We start from the raw sequence: 13,799 nt of genomic DNA, 5'->3' as shown, positions 1-13,799 counted from the left end.
CCTAAATCCGCCTATGATTAATTGAGGTTTTTGTTCCTTCAGATACATTTAAAGGAGTTAAAATTTTGAGTTTGGATTAATTTCAACAAGTTGAACAAGTTTTTTTAAAAACTCATTGATCACAGAAATATATATCTCATTTGCTCTTCAACCGTAAGTTTTGAAATGAAATGTAGTTTTAACTCAGAGATATACATTACATTTAAAGTTATGAGCTACATGTGCTTATGCCTGGTGCATTCCTACCAAATTCACTTTTTCGTTTGTATGGAGGGTCAGTTTTATGTAGTATTTACAAAATTGGATGCAGTGTATGCATAATTGTCAACCAAGAACTAGACATATTACACATCTATCAAGAGTGTGTTTCATAGTAATACTTTAAAACACTTTCAAACTTTATTTTGTTATGCATTTTTAACATTTTATAATTTATTTCTATGGTTCATTGATTGTAACCAAAATTAAATTTCAGGTTTAGCTATTCAGTGGGGTGCAATCGGTGATGTCGGTGTTATTCAAGATACTGTGGGATCTGATGTAGTCATCGGCGGTACCATCCCTCAGCGTATTCTCTCTTGTGTATCTGTTCTAGATAAGTTCCTACAACAAAACCATCCAGTTGTGTCTAGTTTTGTGCCGTATCAACCATCAGAAACTACTACACAGAAATCATCAAAGCACAATGTTCTTTCAACTGTTGCTAATATCTTTGGTAAGAACATGCAACTACTTTGTAATTTAGTTTATTTTTAAAGCAAATGTTTCACATTGTGAAAAGTTACTATGGATAATTTAATTTTTGTGTTATGAGATTAGAGATTGTTAAAAAATGCCCATTTTTCTCATGATTTTGAAAATTATGCAGTTTAATTTTAGTTAAATATTTTTAACTTTAAAATTCATTTTCTTACCTTTTTATACAGTGGAAACCGGTTAATTGAATCGGTGGTTAATTGAAGCAATTGCTTTAATGAATCAAATTGTGAAAAATGGAACAAAATCCAGCTTTATTGAATCAGCCGCTTTATGGAATCAAAACTGTGTAGAATAAAAGTGATTCATATGAGATGCAGCCACTGTATTAAAAAGGAAAGTTGAATTTTAAACTTGATTTAGGTAAAATGTTGAAATTCAAACTTTATTTTTAGCAAGACATAGCAATGATTGTGTATCATGTTTGGACTTAAGCAGCATATTTTAGATACAAATTTTAGTATATTTTTTGTGCATAAATTTCACTCATTCAGGAGAAATTTTTACTGCAAAAGACTTTGTGGATCAGAAATTTGAGTTAAAAACTTGACTTTTGCCGAAATTGATTAAAGTATTACTGGTCTTACCGATACATTGAGAAGTGTTGTAAGAAGTTTTACATTTTTGCTGATTAAATTTATATGATTAATAGTTGATTATTTACGCATATGTTAACATTTTTTGAATCAAACAATTTAAAAAAAAAATAATAATTTAAGAGATGCAAATCAACACTAGTAACAATGTTCATATAAACAGATAAGAAAAGGACGTCTTTTAGTTCTTGCATTTTGTGTTGTGTGTACTTATCATACTTGTTTCTTTTAAAGGTATCAAAGACATGACAGTTATCAATCCTGAAACATCTCTTGGTGAATTGGGTATGGATTCTCTGATGGGTGTGGAAGTGAAACAGTTCCTGGAACGTGATTATGAGCTTGTATATTCTATTCCTGAGCTTCGAGGACTCAAGATTAAAGATTTGAAGAAACTGGAAGGTGAAGGAGAAGACAATAAAACGAAAGAAGAATCTGCACCCAAGCAAGTGAAAAAAGTTGCTGGACATTTTAGCTCTCTTCTGAGCAAACAGCTTGTACCTTCTGAAACATTAGTTCATATGAATTCAGTGAAGACTGGTTCTCCATTATTTATAATTCATCCCATTGAAGGTACAGTTGTGATGCTGGAAAGTGTTGCTCAACTGCTACATTGTCCTGTGTATGGAATTCAATGTACTTGTGATGCACCAGCAGAGTCACTTGAAAAACTTGCTTCTTGGTACTGGCAGGTTAGTATTATTGTCGAAATTTATTATTATACTTCATTGTAGGCGCGTTTGAAAATTATTTTATTGCATCATTTATGATGAAAACTGCAATCTAATTGTAGAGTCCACACAAAGTCTTGTCAGACCTGTATTTAACACTGTTAAAGAGGTATATCCTAAAAGTTAGTTTTTGTTTTTGAGTACCTTACCAAATATTTGGTTTTTCCTCTTTAATAATTATATGTTTTGTTCTTAATTGTTGTTCCAATTATTTTTTTGTTATGTAGCTTAGCTCTAATGTGTTGGTAATTACAGAATCAATCTAGTAATTGATTTTTAAAGGAAAAATGTCTCTGTAGAAAATTGAAATCTGACCTTCTTGCGTAGAAAAGCAGAACTGGGACTGAATGACAAAATATTTATTCATACTCATTAACAGGTTAACATTTTAAATGTTACGATTTAAATGTTATTCTATCTGTTAATGTGATCTTTGTAAAAAGTGTCTTCCAGAGTATTGAAACAACTGGTTCATTCAACATCTCAGAAAAATTGGATACTATTATTTTAAATGAATGAAATCTTTTGTTGTTATTAAATGTATTTTTTAAGTTCATTAAAAAAATAAAGGGTTAGAAATAGATACTTATCATAATAGCCCTAATTCAAAATTCAAAGAGTAAATGATTTCATCTTACTTGCAATATGAGCATAGTAATTAAATTGTTAGATTTTACATAAAAATCATTTTAAGTAGAATTACACCTCAATATCAACCAAAAAATTAATAGCTTGTGTATAGTTTATAGTATTGTTGTAAATATGAAATTTTTTATTTTAATAAGTCCTTTTTTTATTTTGTAGAATATCAAATCTCTCAACATTAATGGTAATCCTATTTATTTGGCTGGATACTCATTTGGAGCTTCTGTGGCTTATGAAATGGCATTGCAAGCCCAAAAAGAACCTACCAAATATCCTGTGATCAAATCTGTAATCATGTTGGATGGTGCTCCTGCATTAGTTACTGCCTATACAAGAGAGCATGAGTCCCACTTTTTGCAAGACTCCCAAGTAGAAGGAGAAGCACAAGCATTATCATTCTTTACGTTACATTTCATGGAAGAAGATTTACGTGATGTAAGTTAATGTTATCTTTTTTGGTAAAATTATCTATTGCCAAGTTGATGTTTGCCAAATCAATAAATTCAAGCCTGCTGTTATACATTATATTTCAACTGGGATTTTTAATTTAAGGAAAATATCAACTTTAGTTTGAAGTACATGTATTAAAATAAATGGGAATTATAATTTTATAATATAAAATAGAATTATAATTTAGATACAAATAAATGAAAGCAATCTCACATGGAGAAATATTAGCCATTCCTAATTGCAGCAATGTATTAAGTATAGTAAAATATAGCGCATGGTATGTAATTAGCTGTTTTTTGGTGTATCTAAGAGTTGAATAGCAGGATCTGGGTTTTGACTCTCAAAACGAATTTTTTAAATTAGTTGCAATTGCAAAGCGTTTCAATACAATCTTAATTGCAAGAATCTATTCTTCACAAGATTATTAACATTCTCTCTCACTTAATCTCTTTTAGTGTTTATGATGATTTGCTGTGCCATGTTTTAATAGGTACTAATTTTCATTCTGGGATAATCTTTTTTTTTGTGCTTTTGATTTTGTTAGTGCATCCATTAAATTTTTTAATACAAAAATAAATTGCAAAATTTGCAAAAGTTAGCTTTGTCAAAAATAAATCATTTTTACAAAAGTAGATTAGCCTTAATTAAAACATATAAAAATTCTTATATTTTGTTTAATTTCTGTATCAGTTCTTTTAAACATCTATCTTAAGTTTGTTTTGTAAATTTTTCCATCATATTTAAACATTCAAATATACATTTTCTTAAGTTTTCCTTTTTTTTTCTCTCTCTTCCAACAGCTCAAAAAAGAACTTCTCAACTTGCCCACTTTTGCTGATAGAGTCAAACATACAGCAGATAAAATTGTCAAAGCATGTCCTAATTTGCTACTAGAAGATGTTGTTACTGCATTTGACTTGTACTATAAAAAACTTTTGATCTCTTTGAAATACACACCTAAGTACAGATTACAAAAGGATGTCACACTTATCAAGGCCTCTGAGAGTGTTGATATCGCAAAAACATTTTCTGAACTGTACGATTTGGAAAAGGTAGGAAGAACTCTTTTTCCTTATAAAACGACAACATTTTGTTTATCAATTTTCTAATTTTAACTAAAATGTTGACTTGATTATTCTTAGTAACTTTAAGGTGAACAGATCAAAAATGATGTTTATAATTATATCGTAATTTAAACTTTAGAGGTTACACTCATTTTGTAGAGAAATCGGCTGTACCGGTCCAAGTGTCTCTCAAGTGACGTTTCAAAAAATGGTCTTTGAAAAAAAAAGAAACATATGTTTAAGAAAAAATAAAAATATTCAAGCTACAACAAAAAGCAATATTTAAACTAGTATTTAACAGGTGACGTGGATCAACACTTATTTGAAAGTATGTATGTAGCCCTACAGAACTCTTAAGTTAAACAAAGAGACATTCACTAATAATACTAAATTCAATTGCAAAATTTTTATAAATAGCTGAAATTATTACTATGTCTACAAAATGGATATGATTCAACATTATGACACACAATCATCAATTATTTTAAGTTTTCATTCTTGTCAGCAGCTTTACAGAGCTCTTGAGTGAACTCGGAACATGTACAAGAGATTTGATAGATTAATAAAGAATTGCATATCTGGTTTTTGGCAAACATTTTAAAATTAATGTTTTTACAAATGGATTTTTGTAAATGGAGAAATTAAGATGTGTACATAATGCTGAAATTATACTAAGATTATAAATTATAAATGAGCCCATTGTCCTTTGTTTGCTCATACTCTCTTTTCCCCCTCTGGCTTTTCAAGGACTTCATGCATTTGTTTTGTTTGTCTTGTAGTCAGTCTACTATTTGAAAATGATTACAACCAGGGCAGTTTGAAAACGTTTTGTAATTTCATGTAAAAGACTTTTCTTGGTATAAATAGAAAAAAATATATATTACATTACTAGTAGTCACTTACTCATATGACAACAAAACTTTAAAAAACATTATAAATTGACATCTTTTAACTAAATTATTAAATCATGAGTTTCCCAAAGGGAAGAAAGTTTTTAAAATTATTTTTGATTGATCTTTAAATTTAACAAATCAAATTATTGATTGTTAATTTTTTACTTTCAATATTTATGAATTTTTCCTAATGGGCCCTAGTTAAGTTTTCCTACTTAAAAACAAGGCATTGCAGAATGTTCTCACGGACAGCAATTGCTCCTCAGCCACTCTTTTTTGTTGTTGAGAGACTTGTAGAACTTTGAACATTTTTACCTAAGTGTATTATACATAAAGCTTCAAATTAAGTTTTAAAATACTATTTTCTCTACTTTTATAGGTCTGTGAAGGCAAAATCACTGCACATACTGTCAAAGGCACGCATAACTCTTTCATTCAAGATAAGGGAGCAAAAGAAGTGTCAAACTTAATCAGTGAAATTCTCAGCCACTGAGCTAAGGACTTGAAATGACATTTTGCAATTATCCTGTAATGTTCTAATGCATTTCAGTTGTTTTATGCATTTTTTCTTGGTTTTTGTGATTGAAAATCAAGCTTTGTAATATAGTTCCAATTAAGGTTTTTATTTTTAATTGGTTACAAGTTTGAAATTTGTATAATTTGTACAAAATTGTTGTATAAATGTTTAATTATCTGAATATTAATAAATGTTATGTTTTGTTTTGATTTTTAAATGATTATTGGATTTTTATCATTTAAAAGTAAAATATTACTTATGTATGTATCAAATTACAGAATTTAATTATATTAAAGTTAGTCAATAATGCTATTTATCAGAATTTTTCATCAATCATAAAACTGCATTCAGGAGTAAAAAAATGCCTTGTAATCAGTTAAAAGTGATTAAATTTGAAAGCAAGCAGATGTGCAATATGAGACAGATTCTAAGAAGCTAAACTTTAAATATCTCATAATGTGATAATTTAAGAGAGAAGCAAAGGTTGTTCTAGACACAGAAAGATTGTTCATTGTCATAAAGAAAGAACAAGATACAGTTCCAGAAATATTTAGTAGATTCTTTTCATTTGTCTTTGGTTAGTGCCAGTTTTTACTGAATCAGGGAGTTTGAAATCGAATTCATTGGAGTTATTTTTATCATGAAAATTTCTTATTTGAGACTTACGTTTCCTTTGTTTATTAATTCGAATTATAGTATCCAGAATGATGTCATAACTGCCAAGTAGAGAAATTCCAAGCCACATTCCCATGTAGCCGCCAATAACACTAAAGAGTTCCAAGTTCTATAAAATATAAAATCGAAATTAAAACCATGGGTTTCTAAATTATAATGAAATTCTATCACAAGATCAGAGAATTGTAGAAAACTAAGTGGTAGGAAGACAAAGTAATGCACCATATAAACCCTGAATTAGTACCATATAAGGGAAGTTACAAGAAAAGGTCAACAGGAGTAGGTTGGAAACAAAGCACTGATTGGATGAATTGAATGTAGAAAACATTTTATATCATCCTGTCATAGAAAACGTTTTATATCATCCTGTCAAACTTTTTCAGTTTTTTTTTAAATAATTTTAAGAAATTGAAATATTAAATAGGAGAAAAAAAAAGCATGCTCTTTCAAATATTTGATCTTTCACCTTTTGAGAATGAAAAACAATATTAGGCTAGAAATATTGTAACAAACCAACGCATCACAGTAAAAAATAGAAACAAGTAGAAAAACTATGGTGATAAAAATAACAAATATATCTATATCAAGTTGAAATATTTTAGTGCTCATTACATACAATTACCCTGATTCCTGATCGTATATAAGAAATTTAACCATACTGAGCTGAAACTACAAAACCCTGTTGCGTGTGACGTTTGTTAAAACACATTTACTGTTTTTCAAATCAGAAAGAAATTTCATTTTCTATCGTTGATTTATTTATCAGTTTGACAATAATATTCAATGATTTATCTCCTAGTCTTCAAAAGTGATTAATTTAAAACTGCTTTATATTTAAAACATAGATCAAAACTCACTAAACGAGATGAATTTTTTTCATAATTAAAAAAATAAGTTATTAAATATGATGAAACAATGCAACTGAAGTTAAGATGTATTACCTCAAATTTCGGTTTATAAGTATACTTGGTTACTTCGAATTTATCAAAGATGGCTTCAATATCGATCAAAAAACACCTAAAAATAATATTTTGTGATTATACATTAACAAATATCCTCGCTTCAGAGCAACAGTAAGTCATTGAAACCCCAAATAATCTTAAGATATTCTACTGTTGCTCTGGAGCTGCAATATAACATTGTACATACATATATATACAGCATGCAATCGACAGATTCTTCGCTTGTAGGAAAATTGTAAGTTCCAATAATAAAGAAATGAAGGTCTATTATATGAATAACTTTTCGGACAACCTTTTAGTTAAATAGTGCAAGATCTTAAAAAAAAAAAAAATGTAATGACTTGCCTCAAGAGCTAATAGTTAAAATTGATTTATCCCCATTTTGGGGTTTTCCTTGAAGTTTATAATTTCAAAATTTTATGTAAATATATATTTTACTCACTCTTGATCCCACATCCTCCTTCCAGAACAGTTACGCTGAGAAAAAAGAAAAAATAATTTTTTTAACCAAATAAAGGTTTGAATAAAATGTTTCAACATTTAAAAATCAAATACTGTTATGTAAAAAACATAGTACGATTAAATAAAAAAGTATATTAAGAGGCAATTTCAAGAATTTTTTTTTTCTTTTTTTTTAAAAAAAAGATTGATATTTCCGGGATTTTGTGGAATTCTGCTTTTTTCTCTTTACTGATGGCAGCGAGCAGGAGCAGAGCCCCCTTAGTATTTACATATATGCATATAATAACTCCTGCTAGGATTTGTTTTACATTAATGCCATAATTTTATTAACTAGATAATATTTTGTTTTTGGACATTGAAGTGCTCACACATACGCCACTTTTTCCTTTTTTTGAAACTAGACTGTTATTTATGTGATTCTTTTTTTTCTAAGGCTTTTTTACTCATAGGTAATAAGAAAAATCTTTTATTGCCTTTCATTTACATAACGTTATAAATAAATGATAGGAAAATTGTACTAATATTTCTCAAAGAAGAAAAGTTAGTCGACTAAGTTGACTCTTGTGAGCGCAACGAAAATTGTTAGTCAACTTTTTCGGAAAGTTGATTCAACTAACCACCGTAATGAAACAGATATCGCCAAATGCGGTATGTGGTGCATTTCAGATCGACACAAATATAAGTTACGATAAATCAATGAGTGATGAAACGCCATGCTACAAATAGACATTTAAACATGGTTATGCAAAATATTTACAGCTAAATGACCAGAATACAATATGTGTACTAATATAATTTTAAAAATGCTTTATTAAAAAAATGACTAAAGATAGGGAGTGGAAAAGCCTTTATTTCAACTCTCACCTCTAGCACTTTTTTCTCTATGCCCTAAAAAGGAGAAATAAAAATCATATTGACAATTATATTCTAAGAGAATTAGAGCAAAGTTATAGTGCTTATGAAATAAAATCAACTACAAAACTTGCTATTCATAATTTCAGTAATGAATTTAAACCAATTTTGACCATTCAGCATGAGGTTATATCCCATTCTGGCGTGACATCTATACCGGGTGATCCAAAAGTCAGGACAAACTTTAAAAAAAACTCGAAAAACGAATAAGGATAAAAAGATGCGATTTGCAGTAAATGGATGGAAAAGAAGTCAGATTCGGTCTGGCAACAAAACAAAAATAGTTCTGTTGGCGACCAACAGATGGCGCAGTCTGATATCTGATGTAGGTTCACGCAAAGCAACAAAGTATACAATAAAAAGGAGGTACGGCCGCAGGTCAATCCCGTTTAGTTAAGGTGTAATTATGGAGAAATAAAAAGCTATAGCGCCATCTGTTAGTCAAAAACAGAACTATTTTTGTATTGTTGCCACACAAAACCCGGCTTCTTTTCGATTCGTTCAGTGCAAACCGTGTCTTTATTCGTTTTCAAATTATTCATTTTTAAAGTTGATCCTGACTTTTGGATTACCCTGTAGTATATATTGCACATACATAAATACAGTGAAACCTCCCTTAACGGACACCTCTAATTAACGGACATTTTTGCAAGTCCCAGTCCCTCAATATAGGACATTCCATGTAATTCACTCTGAATAACGGACACTCCGAATAACGTACAGTTATTTCACAAAAAATTTCCCTTGCGATCGCAGCACTTCCGGCTTTTTTTTCTTTTCAAAGAATATCTTAGTAACTGCTTGCCTTACAAAGCTTTTCATCCTCCACAACTGATATTCTCCCCCCCCCCCCCGTCATTTCCTTATCATTGTTTCTTAGAATTAAAAGGATGGTAATGGGCAGAGGCAGCGATTGGGTCTTAAAAGTTGGAGGCAGAAAAAAAAAGAACTAAAAGACATGGTACTTTTTGCGGGCAGCAAAAAATGAAAAAGAAAAAAAAGTCATAATTTTGTTACGGCTAGTTTTGAGAGTATTGAAGCTGATAAGTGAAAACTGATGTCAATCTAACAATTAACGTACGTTTTTCTTAAGATTTTAATGAATTTTGTACACAATAACTATTCTAAAGTTTAGATAAAAAATAAGAGGAAACTGGGCGCTTTTTCTAATTGGGGCTCCCGGGAGATGCAATTGAGCAGACCGGCACCGGTAGTAGTCGGCTTTATGGCGTCGTGGTTTCTTTGGGTTGTTTAATTTTTAGACATGAAAAAGATTTGCCCGTATTCAAGGTCATATTGCCAACTGTCAATCATGCAATGATGATACTCGAGATAAAATAAATAAATTAACCGTAAAAAGTGTGTGTCTGGGGGGGGAGGGGGGTTGCTCAGCCGAATCGCCGCCGTTGGTAATGGGATATTCATACTCTGAGGTCCTACTTTTCATACAGCAATCGTAGCTTTGCAGTTGCAAACTTTCCTGAAGGCGTGTTGATTTTTTTTTTGTGACAATATTATTTGAGTTTTAAAATGGCAACTAAAAGAAAGAGACATTGAAAGAAAAAACTAATGTTTTGGATGTTGCCGAAAAAGAAAAAATAAGTGTGCGTTGTCTTGCAGATCGTTTTCAAGTTGGAAAAACTCAAATCAGCGAAATTTTAAAAGATAAAGACGAAATTAGAAAATTGTGGATTGTGAGGTCGAATGAAAATTTTAAAAATGTAAAGTTTCGCAGAACAGAAACCAGTGAAGTCGACGAGGTTGTCATGAAATGGTTCAGAGCTGCTCGTGCAAAGAACGTCCCAATAAGCGGGGTATTACTCCAAAGAGATTAATTACACTTGACGTTAAATGTAGTAAACCTTTCGCAATTGTTTTGATTGTGTTCTACAAAGGGAACAACAGCCCATTTTGAAAAAGGTAAATTAAGTAGTTCCTCCTAATAGCAGACACCTCCCAATAACGGACAACATTTCTAGTCCCTTGACTGTCCGCTATTCGGAGGTTTCACTGTACGTTCATACAATACGTTGTAACGAAAAGAGCCGAAAAATTTTTTTTTCGTTTTTATATTTCGTAAAAACACGGGAAAATTGTGTATTGATATCACTGCAACATTTGGATAGTACAAAGTAGGGATGCATCGATTAATCGGTCACTTTGTTGATTATTTATATCGGCCAAATTTTGCCGATTAATCGGCGGAGAAAAATATTTTTTTAAGCATACCTTCAACAAGAAACTATGATAAATACATTTATGAAGAATAAATAAACGTATTGCTGCAAACATTATTTTCGAATTGCTGTGTTGTACAGAGTAAAAACAAATAACTTAAAAAGTGCGTAAAACTGAATGAAATCTTAAAGAATAATTCTCACAGCTGAAATTCACATGACTACAAAGAATAATTAAATTACAGGGCTTTAAATTGGAATGCGAAAAATATTTATCCCCCCCTTACCCCCTTAAAGAAGAATCAAGCGAATCGAAAAGACGTAACTATGGCAACGCCAAATAAAACATCAATAATTTTAATGGAGATGAAATTAATCGAACTTGGGTGTTTTTAACGGCTTGCAACTTTTTTTTCCTTTGGAGATAGAAGCGATAAATTTTTCGACCATAGGTCGAGTTAGATCTGGAGTAAAAAAATCCGCTCTTTCCAGTGGTATCAAAAATAAAACTGTGGGACTATTCCTTCGCCTTTTACTGATAGATTTAATGAATAAAGGAGTGCCTAAATTTTAGCTTAACCTAAAAAAAGTTCGAGCTAAAAATGCAAATAACTCCCCCGTATTTAAGTTAGAGCATTGAAACAAATTGCGTAGAACGCAGAAAATTCTGCCCTTTCCAACGAGATATAATATTAATATGAGCAAGGAATTTTTCACCCCTTTAATAGGCAATAATAAGCAATTTACGCTAAATTTGAGCTTAAAAAAATTTCAAGGCTGTAATTGCTATGGGGTCTCGCAGGTCCGCCACAGACTTCCTTGCACAATTTCTTTGAAACCTTACTTTTATTTACTATAAAGAGAAAAGAGAAAACAACCCAGAGTTCAATGTTCCTAGATACGGCTGCTCAAAACTGTGGTCTGCGGGCACCTTGTGATGGTGACTGTGCTATGTTAGAAGGTCCGTGGCAAACTTCGAAGGAAAAAAAAAAAAACGTTGAATGATAGTTAAATAATGCTTCTGCATTTGTAAACCTGGAGCTTTAATCTTCGAAATAATTTCCTTTTAGCACTTTCTTTTCAATGCTTCGAGATACTGTGTTGCAAAATCATGCATGGTGGGGGGGGGGGGGGGGATTTTATCAAAAAGAAGGGACATGTTGTGGGGGGGGGGAGGAGCCGTTTGTAAAACCAATAAACCTAACGAGTGTAATCCTATCGCAACTCGTGATTGTGAAAAACATAATTTGATTTCAATAAGTTTAAATTCAAATATACATATATTTTTTGCGTTATCATTAAGTTAAAGCTAAATCGAGAATCACCCCCATATCAAGCATTTAAGTTCGGGGAGCTCCATTCACGTATTTTATGAGTCGGTATTCTGGAGTTGCATTCGGTACATTGAGAAATTTTCCCCTTCCATGTACTTAAGTTCGGGATGGGTGCCATGCAAACAAAGACAATCGTGCATATACACGCTTTGGTCCAAAATGGCGGAAGCGACAGTCAATCTTTCTTGTTTTTTTTTTCGTTACGTTAAATCGGTACTTCACATTCCGTTGCGAAACAGCATGAGTAGGCCCGACGTTTCGAATTTTTTCAGATTTTCCAAATTACACAGAAGTGCATCATTTTCTTTTCTCAACGCCAACGCATTGAACCTCAATATTTGCAGCAGGAACCACCAATAGAGACCATTTTGCTGCCTGCAGGTTGTTTATTTTACATAGCTTGAATGTTCCTCTTACATGCTTCAGGCTATGTAAAATAAGCAAGCATACAGTTAAAGAAGAAACCTTCATTTGCACAAGATTAGACCGTTTGCTCCTTTGTCCTGAATCCTGGTCTCCTGGTCTTTGAGTAATAAAGCGTACGAATCACGATTTCAAGAAGAAATCATTATTTTTTAGATTAATTTTGATAATACCTTAAAAGTTATTCACGATTTAATTTGTTAAATTGTATTCGTAAAACTGTATGTTGAATCAAAACTTCGTTTTTTTTACATCATATTATCCGCGGATTATACAAAGCTTTTTTTTTCCCTTCAGGTCGATTTTAGACATGCAGATTATTTGCCGCCGCGGATGATACGCAGGAACAGGGGTGCCCATCCCCCCCAAGCTCAATGGCGCAAATTCCCCCTAAAAATTTTCTGTCTTTCGAATCGGGTTAAACATAACAGTTTTTAGAGTGTTTAATTTCCAGTCAAATTCAAGGGAGGGGGGGGGGTTTAGCGCTAACAAATACCATTTGAACTGAAATATTGTTGGATTGTTGACCCGCCTTGCCTTCCCAATTTTTACAACGTGGACCTTGAGTAAACAAGTTTTGGGTACCCCTGAATTTTGCTACACCTTATTTATTCATTTATTTTTTTCAAACATATGAATAATTACAGGGAGAGTGGATTCAATTTTCTGACTTGGGATGGAGTCATTACTAGATGTATACAATATGAATCTTATTTTATTGTAACTTAGACAGGGGGGTCCGGGGGTTTCTTCCGCGGAGAAATTTCGAAATTGTATTTTTTAAACCACCGTTTTAGACGAGCTCTGGAGATGTTAGGGGATAAAAGGTTTGGTGGCCCCTTCCTGGTAATTTTTTCAATATTGAAACTTTAAAAGCGCAACTGTAAATAGTCTAACGTTGCGCTAAGGAGGGCTCTCCTTTGTTTTCAAAATTGTAGTTCTAAAAACGCAGTTTTAGATTATCTATGGTAATATTAGGGAAAGAAGATATCCTAGGGCTCGCCCCAGGAAAATTTTAAAAATTAAATTCTTAAAAACGCTATCTATAGTTGGGGAAAAAAGCAGTTTTTTGAAATGCAAGTTCTAAAATCGCAATTGTAGCCGACCTTTGTGTGTTAAGAAAAAGAGTTTTCGGAAGCTCTCGAGGAAATTTCTCAAAATTGAAGCCTTGAAAACCAAATTTAAGACGATTTTTTAATAAT

The 13,799-nt window shown here is 31.6% G+C and overlaps 1 protein-coding gene across 2 annotated transcripts in view; it reads left to right on the top strand.

The window, feature by feature from the left end:
• Positions 1–5,861, top strand: part of LOC129233957 (fatty acid synthase-like) — a 54,946-nt gene extending 49,085 nt beyond the window's left edge. Inside the window, exons 25-29 of one of the 2 annotated variants that reach the window (XM_054867868.1) lie at positions 476–715; positions 1,587–2,044; positions 2,888–3,163; positions 3,979–4,230; positions 5,515–5,861. In XM_054867868.1, coding sequence (XP_054723843.1) covers positions 476–715; positions 1,587–2,044; positions 2,888–3,163; positions 3,979–4,230; positions 5,515–5,628 — 1,340 coding nt within the window. In that variant the 3' untranslated portion in view covers positions 5,629–5,861. The remainder of the gene's footprint in view (positions 1–475; positions 716–1,586; positions 2,045–2,887; positions 3,164–3,978; positions 4,231–5,514) is intronic. The other variant, XM_054867869.1, reaches the window with a different exon arrangement.
• The last annotated feature ends 7,938 nt before the right edge of the window (positions 5,862–13,799 follow it).

Source organism: Uloborus diversus, unplaced genomic scaffold (genome assembly GCF_026930045.1).
Source record: "Uloborus diversus isolate 005 unplaced genomic scaffold, Udiv.v.3.1 scaffold_829, whole genome shotgun sequence".
Classification (NCBI taxonomy): domain Eukaryota; kingdom Metazoa; phylum Arthropoda; class Arachnida; order Araneae; family Uloboridae; genus Uloborus; species Uloborus diversus.
The sequence above is the reverse complement of the archived record's forward strand: the minus strand, read 5'-3'. Positions and strand labels throughout refer to the sequence as shown.